Genomic DNA, 19396 nt, shown 5'->3' with positions numbered 1-19396 from the left:
CATACTCAAGCATACAATCTGAGCCAACGATTTCATGTAGCATGGAACGATGCTGCATTATAAATAGTACTGTACTTCAATGAGAAAGAATTGCGTCCACTTTGCCAATACAGACCTAACCCATTTGAAAACTTCAATGTTACGAGATGAGGAGAAGGGACTTCTACCAGTATTCTGAACAGCAATGATAGCTCAGCCAGCAGTGCTAAAAAGAGGTTATCTAATTAATTGTGGCATTTGTTGTTTCTGGACCTTTGTGCACATTATGTTACTTTCATTTTTATGACAGTAACAACCATATTTTTAAAAATAATAGCAAGCTTTGTGTCGTCCTAAGACGATAAGACAGTATAGATACTATAGACTATCTGACATGCCACTACCTGGAGTTAAACCCATCAAATTTTTTTATTTGTCAGGCGAGAGAGAGATTTTCTGAAATCCAAGAATTATGGATGCTTTTATCAAACACAAAAACAGAAATTGCTGGAAAAACTCAGTAAGTCTGGCATCATCTGTGGAGAAAAATCAGATTTAATGTTTCAGGTTGAGTGACCCTTCTGAAGTGGTGTTGGGTATTGCATGTAAGAGAAAATAATCTCCAATATTCCTCTGCTGATTTAATTCCCTTAGTTTCAACTGTTGAAGTAAGACAGATTTCATTTTTATGATTTTTGCCATGGTTGAGAGCCTCTTGGTTGTGGTATGGCCGTGGCAGTAGTCAAAAAGTATAACGTTTCCTCCCAAACACAGTAGTGATAGTTTCGTGGGGGGTGGGGTGCATTTCATGCATTGCGTAGATAGTAGAGGCAGCCAGCCATTTAACTCATTGGTACCCATTTGGATCTGGAGAAGGGAAGGTGCCCATTTGAGGAGGTATGGTTACCTTGAAAATTATTCAAAGGAGGCACAAGTATGCATAAATTATACATTAATACATTACGGTTAAGTACTTTGGTATTTCAAACAGATTTGACAAAATCAACTGATGTAACAGCTGCATCTGAGTTTTAAAGATCAACAGGACTAATCAAAGGGAGATGCCATGCCCTAAGACACGGGAGCAGAAGAAGGTCATGCAACCTGTATAATTTTTTTTATCAATCGTTGATGTTATGGCTGATCTAACAATGCTCCACCTTCTTTTCTGCTTTTTCCCCATAATCTTTGATTCCCTTATTGATTTAAAAACCTGTCTATCTGAGTCTTGAATATGCCACCTTCTAAAGCCCTGTGTGGTAAAAAATTCCATAGATGCTTTTGAAGCTTTTAAAAATCCAGTTTACATCTTTGAAAAAGTATGACTAGAGTTTATTTTTAAAGAAAATATTTGCTTGCTATTTCACACTCTGTTTACATAAACTCATGATCTTCCATTACTAGGTAAGTGCTGCATGATTGATTTCACAACCGTCCACTATCACAGATATGTGCCTGACATTTCAGGGTTTGATTGACAGATGCAAGTGGGGGGTCACCTTGTGGAGCATTGGTAATATCCCTACCACTGGGCCTGAAGGCCCATGTTCAAGTCCCACCTGCTCCAGAGGTGTGTAATAACATCTCTGAACAGGATAAAATTAACAAAAGAGAGACAATTAAAAGTCTGTGGAGCTCTTGTGGCACAGTGGTAGCATCCCTACCTGTGAACCAGGTGACCTCTTCTCAGGTTACACCTGTTTCAGAAGTTTATTATAACATAGCTGAACAGGTTGATCTAAAAATATCAATGACTGCAAGTGATTATAGACTGTGGGGCTATGGATCCCAATTCTGTTGTTATAAGAGGTTGTGCATTTAAATGAAATATTAAGTGTTCTCAGGCTCTATTTAATTAAAGGGACGTAAATGAGTATTTTTATGAATGAGTTTTTCACTGTAATGAAATTTGCAATCCATACTTAAAACTTTATGCCATCTCTGAGTCTTGAGGTCTGCTGATTGTGGATACTAGGTAAGTTGACATGGTAGATATAAAGGCAATGGAAAAAGAATGGGTCATCATGAACTGGCACTAATTTGGCATGTAAAGCAAATAAGTAACTCAGGTAAGTAATTCAACTTCCTGGACACTTTCTTTCCTCAGTCGGATTTGTTGAGCCAGGAATGTGGCTGTGCTCCCAATCCTTGAGTTAAATTTAGATTACCTAACGTGAAAAATGCATTAACTTTTGAATATTTATTTCTCTTTTTATTTCTGTAATAATGTCCAGTCCATGTCATGGCAATAATCTTCGCTTAATACAGTTTATTACTTATTTATGATGGTTTAATTTTCATCTTTGCAGCTGAATTTTGAGTATGTTGAGTGTAGTTGTTTTAATTTTTGTTCTACTCTTACATTTGAGGAGAATGATACTTGAATGTTTTTTAAATTGTAACCATGCTTTGAACTGATTATTTTGCATGTCCAGATATTTGTAAGTTCTATGCTTGCACTTTTACCTGAATGAAAGTGATTATTTTAGAATAATTGAAGCACTTTTGACTTGCCTTTTAAATTTGAAATTTCAAGTTATGAGTAAAAGTTGATCTTTTATTATTTTGTTTCTCGGTTGTGGGTGTACTATAGCAGACTGACTACAATGGTTCAAGGCAGCTCACCACCTCTATGGGACAACTAGGGATCAGCAATAAATGCTGGCCCAGCATGCATTACCCATATCCAATGAATGATTTCAGCTTTAAATGTGGGTATTGCTGGCTAGATAAATATTTATTGCTTTCCCATAATTGATTTAGAGAAGGTGGTGGTAAGCTGATGTCCTGAATCATTCAAGTCTTAAGAGGTGTAGGGATACCCACAGTGCTGTTAGGAAAGGTGTTTCACATTTTTGACCCAGCATCAGTGAAGGAACTGTGATATAATCGCAAGTCAGGATGATGTGAGGCTCGGAGGGAAATTTGCAGGTGGTGGTGTTCTCATGTAATCCTCCTTGGTGGTAGAGCTCACAGGTTTGAAAGGTGCTGTTGAAGGAGGTTTGACAAGTTACTGCAATGCATCCTGTAAATAATACACACTGCAACTGTATGTTGATGAATCATGAATTGTGTTGGACATAATGTGATTGTCACTGTAAATCCTCTTTTGTGACCTAACAATAGAAGCATTGAAACAAAGGAGAAGTACATGGTGGATGGTGAGCCTGGAGAAGGGTGTGTTGATAAACTAGAACATGTCAAGATAAAAAAGGAGGAGGGATTGGGTGTTTTGAAAAGCAGCGAGACAGACAGGTCCTCAGGACTAGAGAATAGCCAATGTTGTTCCTTTGTTTCCGAAGGACAACGTGGATAATCCAGAAAATTACAGGCCGGTGAGTCAGTAGTTAGGAAATTATTGAAGAAGATTTCAGGGATAGAATAAATTCACATTTGGGAAAAGATGATTAATAGTGATAGGCAGCGTGGCTTTGTGCAGGGAAGATAGTTTCTCACAAACTTGTAGGTGGAACTGATTTGGAGCTAGCTCACGTGAACAGCATTCTTTGTCTGCGACTTTGGTATTGTCTGTTATCTGGCTCCAGGAACATCTTGGAACTTTGTAACACTGAATGGCTGTTCTGGGAGCAGATTTTCTGCTTGGGGTGGCCATAGGTGAAGGAAAGGTGGAACTCAAATAGCAGTTTGTGTCATTTCCCAAAGTCACTCTTTGCCTAAATACTCAAAAATAGTCCACTTCTAGTGACAGCAATGTTGTAATTATATGCCTTTAATAATTTGTATTTATGAAATGATTTATATTTTTAATATGACTTTGTTGATCTTGCTTTGAGGAGCATGAATTATTTCAAAGTAATCTGGAAATTAATCCTAAATGATCTTTGTTTTTATTGTTCTAGAAACCTGCAAACATTTTAGTCATGGGTGAAGGACCAGAACGAGGGAGAGTCAAAATTGGTATAGTATGCTGTAATTTTTATTTTGTACAAATACTGGACTGATTATGGAAGCTAGTCTGGAAGTTTGTATTATAGTCTAAAAACACAAATAGATGTTCTGAATGTTGTAGTCAAAAAAGACTTTAGTTAGAAAATTGCAGGATATTTTAAATTTTTTTTTGTTGCTTAATTCGCTTCCTGTGTAAAGAACTGCTATTGTGTGTCTAGACAAGGATCAGCCAAAATCAGCTGCTCTTTATAGGTAGCTCCATGGGAAAATCCAATGCATTTGCATTCTTTCCTGTCCCGGACGTCAATTAAGTGGCATCTAAGTTATGGAACTTCCTGACTTTGATTAACGGTCACATCCAGAATAGGAAAGAATGCTGATTGGTAAGATTTGATTGGAGCTAATGACTGTTGCTAGCTTGGATGATCACTGCTGAGTGGGAATATCTAAATTGCCAAGTCTTTAAGGCAGAGTGAAATTTACTTCTTCATACAATGAGTTCTAACCACATATTTCAATGTGCATCCATCTATCAGATACTTGCTCTTTGAAACCAAAAAATGGACCGATTAGATAAAGTCAAGGCACATAATATTTCAGAGTTGTTGTTTGACCAAGAGTGCAATGGTTCTAGCTGTAGGATTTCACCCCTAGGATGAAATGTGTTTCATTCACAAGACTAAACTCTTGCTAGAGATTAATTGATTTAAAAAAAAAGGGTGACACGGTGGCACAGTGGTTAACACTACTGCCTCACAGCACCAGAGACCCGGGTTCAATTCCCACCTCAGGCAACTGTCTGTGGAGTTTGCACATTCTCCCTCCGGGTGCTCCGGTTTCCTCCCACAGTCCAAAAATGTGCAGGTTAGGTGAATTGGCTATGCTAAATTGCCCGCAATGTTAGGTGAAGGGGTAAATGAACGGGAATGGGTCTAGGTGGGTTGCTCTTTGGAAGGTTGGTGTGGACTAGTTGGGCCGAAGGGCCTGTTTCCACACTGTAAGTAATCTAATCTTAAAAAAAAAACTTGTGACACATTATTGTGCTTAACCCAACAGAGGTGAGTTCTTTCACTCTTGCTTTCTGAACTCGAGCTCAATGTGTGCAGTCAAATGGAAGCTTGAGAAATTTGGTGATAGTGTTAAAATCCAGAGAGCATGAAAGGGAGAAACATCTTCAAAAAGAATAATAAAGCATGATTTAAATCCACATTGCAATATGCTTGACAAATCCGAAATTATGAATGGAATTAGACTATACAACAAGTGTCAGTAAACTATGAAGTGGTGTCTTGACAAAATGAGGAATTGATTTCATAAAGTTTATGAAATACCGTATTCAACTTTGATCACCACAACCCAAAAATGAAGTGTTACATGCTGGGGCAAAAAAGGGCAACTAAACTGATTAATTGCAGGTTAAAAAGGGGAGGAGAACTACACCAGAACATTAAGAAGCTGAAGTCTGCATCTTGTCAAAAGACAACTCCATAAGAAATCTAAATGATCCATGATTAAGTTACTACAGCACAATAGAAAAGAAATGCATTTAAATTGGCAAAAGGTAATTTTAAACCATACAACATGGAATCCCAAAGGAAAGATGGAGACTATTTCATTCACATTTCTTCATTAATTGTTTGAAATAATGATCCATAGTCCTGCTTTTTTACCCAGAGAGTGAAAAAGAAAAAATTTGGATATCTGTAACTCTTTATCAGAACTCGCCATGTACATTTCCTTGATGATACGAAGGAGGCAAGCAGTATTCCTCATTCGATATTCTACTTCATGATGAGTAAGAAGTCAGACAGATTTGGGGAAGAATGGAAATACCCTATGATCCAGTGATTAAAGATTGGATTGAGGATGCAAAGCTGGTTATGGCATCCAGGGACCTCTGTCAGTGGTATTTGTGAGGAATATCTGTACAGGAAAGCCCATTTAAAAACAAACAAGCTAAAGGAGAGGCCCCAATTTCCATATCCCTGGAGCTGGTGAAGTTGTTCAATCACTGATGTAGGTTTGCTCGCTGAGCTGGAAGATTTGGTTTCAGATGTTTCATCACCATACTCGGTAACCTCATCAGTGAGCTTCCGGATGAAGCACTGGGATGGTATGGCCTGCTTTTTATTTGTGTTTAGGTTTCCTTGGGTTGGCAATGTCATTTCCTGTGGTGATGTCATTTCCTTTTTTTTCTTTGGAGGGTGGTAAATAGGATCCAAGTCAATGTGTTGTTCCAGTTGCATTGCCATGCTTCTAGGAATTCTCGTGCTTGTCTGTTTGGCTTGTCCTAGGATGGATGTGTTGACCCAGTCGAAGTGGTGTCCTTCCATATCTGTGTGTAAAGGTACTAGTGAGAGTGGGTCATATCTTTTTGTGGCTAGTAGACTTTCCTGTATCGTGGTGGCTAGTTTTCTGCCTGTTTGTCCAATGTAGTGTTTGTTACAGTTCTTGCAAGGTATTTTGTAAATGACATTAGTTTTGCTTGTCTATATAGGGTCCTTCAAGTTCATTAGCTGCTGTTTTAGTGTGTTGGTGGGTTTGTGGGCTACCATGATGCCAAGAGATCTGAGTAGTCTGGCAGTCATTTCTGATATGTCTTTGTAGAGGAGAGTGGCTAGGGTTTCTGGACGTGTTTTGTTTGCTTGTTTGAGTTTGTTGCTGTGAAATCAGCGGACTGTGTTCATTGGGTACCCATTCCTTTTGAACACATGGTATTGGTGATTTTCCTCTGCTCTGTGTAGTTCCTTTGTGCTGTAGTGTGTGGTGGCTCATTGAAATAACATTCTAATGCAGCTTCATTTGTGGATATTGGGATGATTGCTTCTGTAGTTCAGTATTTGGTCAGTTTATGTTGTTTTCCTACAGACGCTGGTTTGAAGTTCCCCATTGGTTGTTCGCTCTACTGCGACATCTAAGAATGGCAGTTTATTATTGTTTTCCTGCTCTTTCGTGAATTTTATGCCAGTAAGGGTATTATTGGTAGTCTTAAAGGTTTCCTCTAATTTGTTTCGTTTAGTGATGACAAAGGATGGTTGGCAGAGCTGTTTATTCAAGTCTCCGCATTACTGCCTCTGCTCAGAACCCTGATAATGGCGATCTCATAGGTGTTCTGTTGGTTTGTCTGAAGGTTTTGTTGTGGGTGAAGTGGGTAGTAAGACATAGGTTCACTAACTTGATGATTATTGTCCTTGCTGATGAAGTTGGTGGTGTTTGGTGTAAGTATCTTTGGTTTTTTCTAGTAGCATAGTCAGTGTTACCTTGGCCAGGTTGATGTTGATGGATGTGAACAGGGCTGTTACGTCAAAGGAGACTATTATTTCATCCCCTTCTATCTTGTTGTCTTTGGTCTTCAGGAATTCTGGGGTGGACGGAGTGGCATGAGTCTTCTACTAAGTGTTTTAGTCTTTGGTGTAGCTCTTTGGCCAATATGGAAGTTGGTGTTCTAGGTAGTGACACTATGGATTTGCGGGGGGTTCCTGGTTTGTGAATTTTGGTTAATCCTTAGAAGAGTTGGATCCGTTGGTTTCATTTTTTTTGGAAACCGGTCTTATTTCTCCAGATTTCTGAAGTTTATTTGAGTGGGGCTGTGATTCGGTTCTCTAGTTGTGGGGTCGGGTCTATCGCCACTTGTTGGTAAGTGTTAGTATCTGCAAGCACTGTGTTCGCTTTCTCAATGTAGTCTTTTTGATTTAAAATGACTGTCAAGTGTCCTTTGTGTACAGGTAGTCCTTCCAGTGTTTTCCTTTCTTGTGTATTGAGTGTGTTTTCTTCTTTTTTCCTGCTTAATGTTGGTATGACTGTCTGATAGTTTGCTGGGTTTTTTCTGAGAGTTGTCTTTCAGTGGTATTTCTAATGCTGCTAAGAAGTCTTTCTTCTCTGCATCCTGGAAGTTGTAATTTAATCCTCTTACTAAGATGGCTTTTTGAGTGACTGTTCAGGGCTGGTCAGATTTTTTTAATCCGTCCTTCTATGTTGTTTGTGGTGTTATTTTGTGTTGGTTTGTCTAGTTTTTTCCAACAGGTCTAGTTTTTTTCATTTTCTGTGTTTGTTGCTGTCTAATGTCTATGGCTTGTTGTATTATGTCTGTCCATTCATGATCTGTTGCATTAGTGAGTAAAGGTTTTTAGCGTGGAATTTCCTGGCTGTATTTACGGAGTCTGTTGTGGGCATCATTAATCATTTCTCGAAGCATTCTGCAGCTGTTCCGCTCTGCTATTCCTTTGGCTCATGGGGTGTTAAGGGGAGGTTTGTATTTAGGTAGTACCTGTTTCCTTCGGCATTCATGCAGGAAGTACAGCTGTTCGCGTACACATTGACTTGGGTCCCATTTACCACCCTCTGAAAAAAAGAACAGAAAATGACATCACCACCAGAAATGACATCACCAACCCAAGGAAACCTAAATGCACAAACAGAAAGTGGGCCATACCACCAATGCTTCATCTGGAGGCTCACTGATGATGTTACCTAGTATGGTGGTGAAACGTCTGAAACCAAACCTTCCAGCTCAGCAAGTAAACCTACATCCAGAACCTCAACGTGAGTTACAAATCTTCTTAAAACTTGTTCAATCATGTCATCTTGCTGCATCCCTCCTTCTTCAAATTGATCAGGGGCAGCCGCTGAAGCACTGCCAATCAAGAACTAGTGAGGAATGGGAATGTACAGATAGAGTTGGGATGCTTAATTTTGACACGCCTTAATCGTTTACACTTGATTATATCATACAGATCATAGGTAAAGATTGTACTACTAAAATCAGGAAAGAGGCAACCATCAGGGAGTTGACAATCAGCATAAACCGAGTAAACTTCAGGCTGATAAGGCAGGCAGAAAAGATTGTTGCATAGCAAGCGTGGATCCAGTCTTGCTGTTCTATCTCTATGGTAAACATCATGTTCATCCTGTCCAAGCGGTGTCAAACAGATGCTAGAATTATGTGCTCTCAATAAGCATTGCCAACAATGCTATCAGCAGAGACCTCCTGGGCAGTGGCTTTCCCTTCTCACGAGATGTTAGGCTAATTGGGCCTCCCACTGAAAACCAGGTAAGAACAATGATTCCCCATGAAGGAGCTCAGTCTTATAGAACATAGAACGTTACAGCGTAGTACAGGCCCTTAGGCCCTCGATGTTGCGCTGACCTGTGAAAATTATCTGATGCCCATCTAACCTACACCGTTCCATTATTATCCATATGTATGTCCAACACCCATTTAAACGCCCTTAACATCGGTGAGTCTGCTACTGTTGCAGGCAGGCCATTCCATGCCTCTACTAATCTGAGTGAAGAAACTACCTCTAATAGCTACCCTCATGTAGAGCAGTAGGGACGTGCCCTACAGTGAGCTTCAAATTTGGCAAGGTTGTAGTATCTTATCTAACTCTAATGGGCAAAGGTGTCAACTGTTACCAGTTTTTCCGTGAGCATCTCACTGAGGAGTGCAAGCTGATTAATATCTCTTTCCCTGACAGAATCTCTGTTTCGTAGGGATTGGATATTCTCTATCCTGACTTCAACGAGCACTGCCTGTCTGTCCTCAGTCACACTATTCATAGCTTTGGTTTTCTGTGGTTTGTGACCCAAATGTTGGTTCAAATGTATTAAGAGATAAATGGTTGTCCTTGGAAAACATATATGGTGACTGCTATGAACAGCACGTAGAGGTCAGAAGATGGGGCACCTAAATCTCTAGCATTGCTTCACACACACTGTATATTGTTCTGTATAGGACCCTGGAATTGTTCGAGGAGCAAGGTCTTTTACCTGCAGGCACTGCCACTGTTTTTGAAGCCTCCGACCAGCTATCTCCTAATAGTCAACGCAAGGCCTTGCTAAATTGTCCTGTTGAGCAGAATTCCTACTTTGTCTAACTCCAGAAGGTGTTAGGCAGGGGTGTTCTAAAGTCCAAACTGCACTTCTGCATTTGTAAAGCTCCCCTATACCTGTTCAGAATGCTGCCTTTTAAATATTTTGTTCAGATCATCAAAGGGGAAAAAAGGTGGGAGAGAGAAAGCAGGAAATAATAGACCAGTTAGTCTGACCTCAGTGGTGGGAAAGATGCTGGAGTCTATTATAAAGGATGAAATTACGACACATCTGAATAGTAGTAACAGGATAGGTCAGTCAGCATGGATTTATGAAGGGGAAATCATGCTTGACTAATCTTCTGGAATTTTCTGAGGATGTAACTCTGAAGATGGACGAGGGAGATCCGGTGGATGTCGTGTACCTGGACTTTCAGAAAGCTTTTGATAAAGTCCCACATAAGAGGTTAGTGAGCAAAGTTAGGGCGCATGGTATTGGGGGCAAAGTACTAACTTGGATTGAAAGTTGGTTGGCTGATAGGAAACAAAGAGTAGTGATGGCAGGCATTTCGGAATGGCAGGCAGTGACCAGTGGGGTACCGCAGGGATCAGTGCTGGGACCGCAGCTTTTTACAATATATATTAATGATATAGAAGATGGTATTAGTGATAACATTAGCAAATTTGCTGATGATACTAAGCTGGGTGGCAGGGTGAAATGTGAGGAGGATGTTAGGAGATTACAGGGTGACCTGGACAGGTTAGGTGAGTGGTCAGATGCATGGCAGATGCAGTTTAATGTGCATAAATGTATGGTTATCTACTTTGGTGGCAAGAACAGGAAGGCAGATTACTACCTAAATGGAATCAATTTAGGTAAAGGGGCAATACAAAGAGATCTGGATGTTCTTGTACACCAGTCAATGAAGGTAAGCACGCAGGTACAGCAGGTAGTGAAGAAGGCTAATGGCATGCTGGCCTTCATAACAAGAGGGATTGAGTATAGAAGCAATGAGGTTCTTCTGCAGCTGTACAGGGCCCTGGTGAGACCACACCTCGAGTACTGTGTGCAGTTCTAGTCTCCAAATCTGAGGAAAGACATTCTGGCTATTGAGGGAGTGCAGTGTAGGTTCACGAGGTCAATTCCTGGAATGGCAGGACTACCTTACGCTGAAAGACTGGAGCGACTGGGCTTGTGTACCCTTGACTTTAGAAGACTGAGAGAGGACCTGATTGAGACATATAAGATTATTAAAGGATTGGACAATCTGGAGGCAGGAAACATGTTTCCGCTGATGGGTGAGTGCCGAACCAGACGACACAGCTTAAAAATACGGGGTAGACCATTTCGGACAGAGATGAAGAGAAATTTCTTCACCAGAGAGTGGTGGCTGTGTGGAATGCTCTGTCCCAGAGGGCAGTGGAGGCCCAGTCTCTGGATTCATTTAAGAAAGAGTTGGATAGAGCTCTCAAGGATAGTGGAATCAAGGGTTATGGAGATAAGGCAGGAACAGGATACTGATTAAGGATGATCAGCCATGATCATATTGAATGGTGGTGCAGGCTTGAAGGGCAGAATGGCCTATTCCTACACCTATTGTCTATTAAAAAGAGTAGGATACCCATGCAAATTTCTAATTTCAGCACAAAGATGTTTACCTCCAACCAAGAATGCACACAGTTGTCCATAAACCTGCAAGTGCTATGGATAATTGAATGACTGGGGGAGACGTCACTCACTGTGTTTGAAAGATGGATGTTGAAGGGAACCCAAAAGCAGTAGCTTGTTTCTTCGCCCACCAACCTACAGGACAGCTTACAGTAAAGATGATGATGACATTGCGTATTGTGACCACATAGGCCACGGGATTATAACTAAAGATGATCATCTAGTAAAGATTACTTACTGGTATATCCCACACCATGACTGGGAGGAAGTTTGGGATGACCTGCAAAAGTTCCCAGACTGAGGAATCATCAAGAATGCATACTGCATAGTCCTCATAACAAAGAAAGATGGAAAACTGAGTATCGATTACTGGGCATTCAGTGCAAAGTGTAATGAAGATGCTTACCCTTGAACTGGGACTGAGAAAGCACTGCATGTTCCAAAGACCATAAAGTAGTTTTGTGATCTCGATTTTGACCATGGTTATGACTGGCTCCCCTTCACTGAACAAGATATTTAAAAGATATCATTCTGAACAGTATAGAGGAGCTTTACAAATGCAAAAGTGCAGTTTAGACTTTATAACACTCCTGTCACTGTTATGCTTTTGATAAATAAAGCTTAATTTCCAGTCCATCCTTGTGCATCTGGATGACGTACACATCCTTAGCTTCACATTCAAGGAGACTCAGGCAAGATTTGATATTGTGTTAACCAGTTTGTCTTTGTTTAACTTGAAAGTCAAACCACATAAGTGCCAACTTTTCTTGACAATTGTGTCATTGGACATTGCGTTACCAAGAAGGCATCACTCCTGATGATGAGGTAATCTGAACAATAGAGGAATTGCGCTGGCCTAAGGCAGGAGAGATGCATAGGTTCTTTGGTCCTGCTGGCTACTAAAGGAGGAAACATCCTGCCTATATCCACCAACTGAAACAAGAAGGGCCATTGATCACATTACTCCTGGAGACCTAAATGACCTTGACCCTAATGTGGGTGACCCACCATGGAATCTTAAAGGGTACCAGTTTAGGTAAGATGCTGAGAAAGTCTTCTCAAGAAAATGCTAGATATCACCCTAAATCTTTGCCTTTTTCCTAGATGGTTGATTCAAGAAGAGAATGCTGCCACTCATATGCATTCTAGCCATCCTAGTGCAATTGAATCTGCTCATCACTCAGCAGTTCAGCAAGTGGACATTCTGTGTATTGTGTAGTTGCCTCGACAGCAAGTTTCAAGCAAGGAAGTGTGTGACAGAGCCTGTAGACATAGGTAGTAACAGTATGAAAGGACAATTGAAGCTATTAGTTTGGCCACCGCTAACGTACTTTGTGCAGTTCTGGTTGCCATATAGGAAAGATGTGACTGCACAAGAGAATGTTCAGAGGCGATTCACAAGGATGTTGCCTGTGATGGAGCAGTTTAGCTATGGAAAGCGGCTGGATAGGCTTGAGTTGTTTTCTTTAGAGCAGAGAAAGCTGAAATTAGGGGATCTGTTTGAGGTGTATAAAATTGAGGGACATGGATGGCTGGGCTAGGAAGCAGCTGTTCCCTTCAGTTGAAGAGTTAATAAAAAGGAGGCACACTGGGTGAAGGGCAGGACATTCAAAGGGGTTTTGAGGAAAGATTTTCTTTCACCTAGAGTGTGGTGAGAATCTGGAACATACTTCTTGGGAGGGCAGTCGAGGTGGGAACCCTCACAACATTTAAGTATACAGATGGGCACTTGAAATGTCATAACGTTTAAAGCTATGGGGCAAATCCTAGAAAGTGGGATTAGTAGAAAATGGATTGGTGCAGTCTCAATGGATTGAAGAGTCTCTTCTGCGCTGTGTGTCACTGATACTGTAACTACCTCTGAATTGACCTTCATTTCCATTGATGTTCATAGTTACTGGATGCCAGTGGCAATTCCTGTTCCATTTTCTTTGGGCCGCTGTGTGTTCAAATCCCTTGTTACATCTGCTACAAATGACCCTGACACACACCAGCTATAAATTTACAAATAAACACATAACGTTGACTTGTTGGGCTTGTAAAACTGTTTACATACTCGTAAGCAATATATTTAAAGTAGTTAAGCAACCATGCTTTCTTAGAATATATAATGAATATCTCATTTTCCATATAGAGCACCTGTGTGATAAGACTAAATATTTCTCAGAATTGTGCTCCTGTTTTTATGGCTATCTCAATCTGTACTCCTGCTCTGAATCCATACCTGACCAGCTGTTTTCATATGTTCCCTTTCCAATTACTTGTTGTTCTACCTGTTTCTATATATTTGTAATTCCTCATTTTATCGTCCAAACTATTTTTGCTGGCTAGTTCTTTGCATTTGAAACTGGAAGACTCCCTTCAGTCTATGTCTACTTCCTTTCTTTCTGATTGAGTAATTTCTGACTGCAAAGCAAAAACATAAACCAATTAGGGTGGAGCCCAGCAAGTGAGATGAACTAAAAGAAAAGGAACTGTAAGCAAATATGTCATTGCTGTACCGTCAGATAAATGTTTGTAGGCTTTTACCTTCAATTTGTGAATCTCTGAGGAAACAGGATTTTGAGAACAGGGAAAGAGAAATATTGAGGCAGTTGCCTTTGCATTGTTGTCTATATTGCTCTTGGACAATAACTGACAGAATTCTGGTATGGAGCAACTTTGCTGGAGTCCTGTATTCTGGTGTAATTGGAGAGACTAATGGAAAGGCTAAGGCTAAGGAGGGAACACCATTAAATAAATAAGTTTTTGTTACACCTTTGCTCAATCTAACTGTTTAACATTGTATACCTTTCACACAGCGGATATGGGTTTTGCTCGATTGTTTAATTCACCTCTGAAGCCTTTAGCAGACTTGGATCCAGTAGTAGTAACATTCTGGTATCGAGCACCAGAGTTGCTACTTGGGGCAAGACATTATACCAAAGCCATAGGTAAGAACTAAACTGAAGAATGTTAACATTAAACAGTACTTTCCTGGCTTAGAAAATAAGCAAATAAATATATATTGCATTAGGATTCCAGTTTTAAGGTTTTTTCATGCTAAGTAATATATACTGGAAAATTAGGATACACAATTTGGAATGAAAATTTATGCAAAGACATACACGCACAAATTTCAAATGCAATAAATATGAACAGTCAATTGTTGTTTGTTATTAAATTAAATTCAGTTAACAAACCTTTCTCTCAAGATGACCAAAGGAGATGGATCATTCATTGGCGAAGTGAAAACTCAAGTTTTTTAAGTTGTGCTTTAAGACGTCATTGTCAATGATTATAAAACTTAAATTTTTCATAATGTAACTCTTTCACTACCATTTGTAAGGAGTGCACACTAAACTTTTGTAAATATAAGAATCTACTGAAGGGGATCAAAGTTAAAAGAACGTAAAGTTGTTGGTTGTTTGACATGCAGTCATAGAGATGTGTACAGCATGGAAACAGACCCTTCGGTCCATAGAGATCAGATATCCCAACCTAATGTAGTCCCATTTGCCAGCACCCGGCTCATGTAAACCCTTCCTATTCATATATCCATTCAGATGCCTTGTAAATGTTGCACTTGTATCAGCCTCCACCACTTCCACTGGCAACTCATTCCATACACACACCATCCTCTGTGTGGAAAAGGTTACCCCTTAGGTCTTGTTTATATCTTTTCCCTCTCACCCTAAACCTCTGCCCTCTAGTTGTGGACTCTGCCACACCAGGGAAAATACCTTGTCTATTTATCCTATCCATACCCCTCATGATTTTATAAACCTCTATAAGGTCACTCCTCAGCCTTTGACGCTCTAAGGAAAACAGTCCCAGCCTATTCAGCCTTTCCCTATAGCTCAAATCCTCTAAGCCTGGCCAACATCCTTGTAAATGTTTTCTGAATCCTTTCAAGTTTCACAACATCCTTCCCATAGGAAGGAGACCAGAATTGCACGCAATATTCCAAACCTAACCAATATTAAGGCCTAACCAAGCCTGAGCCAATCCAAATGTACTCTCTAAACCTGTTGGTCAATTCCTAAGTATCTGTATCCCTCTCCTCCCCACCTACTCATGCACCTGTCCAGACGCATCTTAAATGAATCGACCGTGCCTGTCTTTTCCACCTCTGCTGGCAACGCGTTACAAATGCCCACCACCCTTTCAAGAAGCGATGAACCTGCACTCCAAGGTCTCTTTCTTCAGCAACACTCCCTAGGACCATTAAGTATGTAACTTCTGCTAAGACTTGTTTTCCCAAAATGCAACACCTCGCATTTACCTAAATTAAACTCATCTGCCACACCTCGGCCCATTGAGGTAATCTTCGCTGTTCACTACACCTCCAATTTTGGTGTCATCTGCAAACTTACTAACTATATCTCCGATGCTCATATTCAAATCATTTATATAAATGACAAAAAGTGGTGGACCCAGCAATGATCCTTGTGGCACTCCACTGGTCGCAGTCCTCCCATCTGAAAAACAATCCTTCATCACCACGCTCTGTTTTGTATCCAAATGGCTAGTTCTCCCTGTATTCCATGAGATCGAATCTTGCTAACCAGTCTCCCATGGGGAACCTTGTCGAATGCCTTACTGAAGTCCATATAGATCACGTCCACCACTCTGCCCTCATCAATTCTCTTTTTTTTACTTTTTCAAAAAACTCAATCAAGTTCGTGAGACATGATTTCCCACGCACAAAGACATGCTGACTATCCCTATTCAGTCTTTGTTTTTCCAAATATGTCTAAATCCTGTTCCTCAGGATTCCCTCCAACAACTTGCCCACATCAGGCTCACCAGTCTATAGTTCCCTGGCTTTTCTTTACCAAGTTTCTTAAATAATGGTACCACATTAGCCAACCTCCAGTCTTCTGGCACCTCACCTATGACTATCGATGATGCAAATATCTCAACAAGGGGCCCAGCAATCACTTCCCTAGCTTCCCACAGAGTTCTAGGGTACGCATGATCAGGTCCTGGGGATTTATTCCTCTTTTTGCGTTTATAATATGAACATTTTTCAAGATGTCACTATTTATTTCCCCACATTCTATATCTTCCATGTCCTTTTCCACAGTAAACACTGATGCAAAATACTCATTTAGTATCTCCCCTAATCTCCTGTGACTCCACACTAGGCTGCCTTGCTGATCTTTGAGGGACCGTATTCGCTCCCTAATTACCCTTTTGTCCTTAATGTTTTGGAAAAACCCTTTGGATTCTCCTTAACCCAATTTGCCAAAGCTATCTCATGTCCCCTTTTTGCCGTCCTGATTTCCCTCTTAAGTATACTCCTACTGCCTTTATACTCTAAGGATTCACTCGATCTCTCCTGTCTATACCTGACATATGCTTCCTTCTTTTTCTTAACCAAACCCGCAATTTCTGTCATCACCGGGCATTCCCTACACCTACCAGCTTTACCTTTCACCCTAACAGGGATATACTGTCTTTGTACTCTTGTTATCTCATTTCTGAAGGCTTCCCGTTTTCCAGCCGTGCCTTAACCTGCGAACATTTGCACCCAATCAACTTTTGAAAGTTCTTGGCTAATCCCGTCAAAATTGGCCTTTCTCCAATTTAGAACTTCAACTTTTAGAGCCAGTCTATCCTTTTCCATCACTATTTTAAAACTAATAGAATTATGCTCACTTAACCCAAAGATTTTCCCCACTGACACCTCACTCACCTGCCCTGCCTTATTTCTCAAGAGTAGGTCATGTTTTGCACCTTCTCTAGTAGGTACATCTACATACTGAATCAGAAAATGTTCTTCTGCAGACTTAACAAATTCCTCTCCATCTAAACTCTTAACACTATGGCAGTCCCAGTCTATATTTGGACAGTTAAAATTCCCTACCATAACTAACTTATTATTATTACAGGTAACTGAAATCTCCTTACAAATGTGATTTAGATTCCCTACAGTGTGGAAGCAGGACCTTTGGCCCAACCAGTCCACACCGAAGAGTAACCCACCCTCTGACTAATGCAACTAACACTATGGGCACATTTACCGTGGTCAATTCATCTGACCTGCACAAACTTGGACTGTGGGAGGAAACCCACGCAGACGCTGGGAGAATGTGCAAACTCCGCAGAGACAGAATTTGTCTCTCAATTTCCTGCTGGCTATTAGGCGGTCCATAATGCAATCCCAATAAGGTGATCATCCCTTTCTTATTTCTCAGTTCCGTCCAAATAACTTCCATATATGTATTTCTGGGAATGTCCTCCCTAAGCACAGCTGTAATGCTATTCCTTATTAAAAATGACACTCCTCCTCCTCTCTTGCCTCCCTTTCTATCCTTCCTCGAGCATATGTATCCTGGAACATTTAACTGTCCATCCCGGAGCAACATTTCTGTGATTGCTATAATATCCCAGTCCCATGTTCCTAACCATGCCCTGAATTCGTCTGCCTTCCCTGTTACGCCTCTTGTATTTAAATAAATGCAGTTTAATTCATCAGTCCTACTTTGTTCTCTGCTTTGTTTCTGCCTAATCTCAGGTTGATCTCTTTAGTCACCATCTCCTTGAGTCCCAACACACTCTTTACTCATTTAAATCCTCCCAAGCAGCTCTAGCAAATCTCCCTGCCAGTACATTAATCCCCTTTTAACTTGGGTGCAATCCATCCTTCTTGTCAACATCACTTCTACCCCAGAAGAGATTCCAATTATTCAAAAATGTGAATCCTTCTCCCACACACCAGTTCCTCAGCCATGTATTCATATGCTCTATCCTCCTGTTCCTGCCCTCACTAGCTCGCAGCACTGAGGGCAATCCAGATATTGCTACCCTCGAGGACCTCTTTTAATCCCTGCCTACCTTTCTATATTCTCCCTTCAGAATCTCATCCTTTTCCCTTCCTATGTCATTGGTACCAATGTGTACAATGACTCCCTGCTGGTCCCTCTCCCCTTTTGAGAACATTCTGCACTCTCTCTAAGACATCCTCGATCCTGGCACCAGGGAGGCAACACACCATTCTGATTTTTTGCTTGTGGCCACAGAAACGTCTGTCTGTTCCCTTGACTAGAGAATCCCCTAACACAATCGATCACTTGGAACTCGATATACCCCTCATTACATTAGAGCCAGTCTTGATACCAGAAACTTGGCTGTTCCTGCGACATTCCCATGAAAGTCCATCATCCCCTACATTTTCCAAAACAGCATAATTGTTTGAAATGGGGATAGCCACAGAAGACTCCTGCACTACCTGCCTTACCTCTCTTAGCTTTCCTGGAGTTAACCCATCTACCTGACTGTATCTGCAATTTTTCTCCCTTCCTGTAACTGCCATCCATCACATCCTCTAGCACTTGTAAGTTCCTCATTGCCTCTAACTATCTCTCCAACCGATCCATTTGATTTGACAGGATTCGTAATCAACGACATTTATTGCAGATATAATCCTCAGTAACCCTTAAACTCTACTGAATCTCCCACATCTGACAAGAAGAGCATATCACTCTACTAAAAACCATTTTGCTCCTTCCAATCTATAGACCCAGATAATAGCTACAAAACACTGCTCCAGGCTAACTTAATACTTATGGCTTATATTTTTAACATTTAATCAAGAGACCGATCCCACTAAAAACACATAATCAAGAAAGAATCCACTCTACTCAATATTGTAGGTTTACAGCAAGGCTATACTTAAAGCTATTTACATATCTGTTTCAGTATTGTAACCTCTCCCAGATAGGTTCCTCTGAGATCAGTTGTGAATTTCACTGTTTAAGTTTTCCGAGACACACTCCGATGTCCAGCAATACTTGAATTCAAACAGCAAAGGCAGTAACTGCGCAGATTCACTGCTGTGTCAGTTAGCAGTGTAGGTTTCTTTATTTCTCTTCCTTACAGACCATATGCTTGCTGCCTTTGTCTGTCTTTCTCCCTCTTAAAGGTTCAAATAATGCAACAGTATATAAAACAGTAATTGCTGCTCTTGGAGTTTGAGGAAATCGCCTCCAACACCTAAAATACCTCAAATAAGAAGCAGCCTATTACAGCCAGAAATTGTTCC

General features: G+C 40.6%; 1 protein-coding gene across 6 annotated transcripts in view; it reads left to right on the top strand.

Annotated features, from left to right (window-relative positions):
• Window positions 1-19396, top strand: part of cdk8 (cyclin dependent kinase 8) — a 141496-nt gene that overhangs the window by 103594 nt on the left and 18506 nt on the right. For all 6 annotated transcript variants that reach the window (XM_072577321.1, XM_072577318.1, XM_072577320.1 and 3 more), the window contains 2 exons: window positions 3840-3897; window positions 14169-14300. In XM_072577321.1, the coding sequence (XP_072433422.1) occupies window positions 3840-3897; window positions 14169-14300 (190 nt within the window). The remainder of the gene's footprint in view (window positions 1-3839; window positions 3898-14168; window positions 14301-19396) is intronic.

Source organism: Chiloscyllium punctatum, chromosome 9 (genome assembly GCF_047496795.1).
Source record: "Chiloscyllium punctatum isolate Juve2018m chromosome 9, sChiPun1.3, whole genome shotgun sequence".
Lineage (NCBI taxonomy): Eukaryota > Metazoa > Chordata > Chondrichthyes > Orectolobiformes > Hemiscylliidae > Chiloscyllium > Chiloscyllium punctatum.
This window is presented reverse-complemented; position numbering and strand designations above follow the sequence as displayed.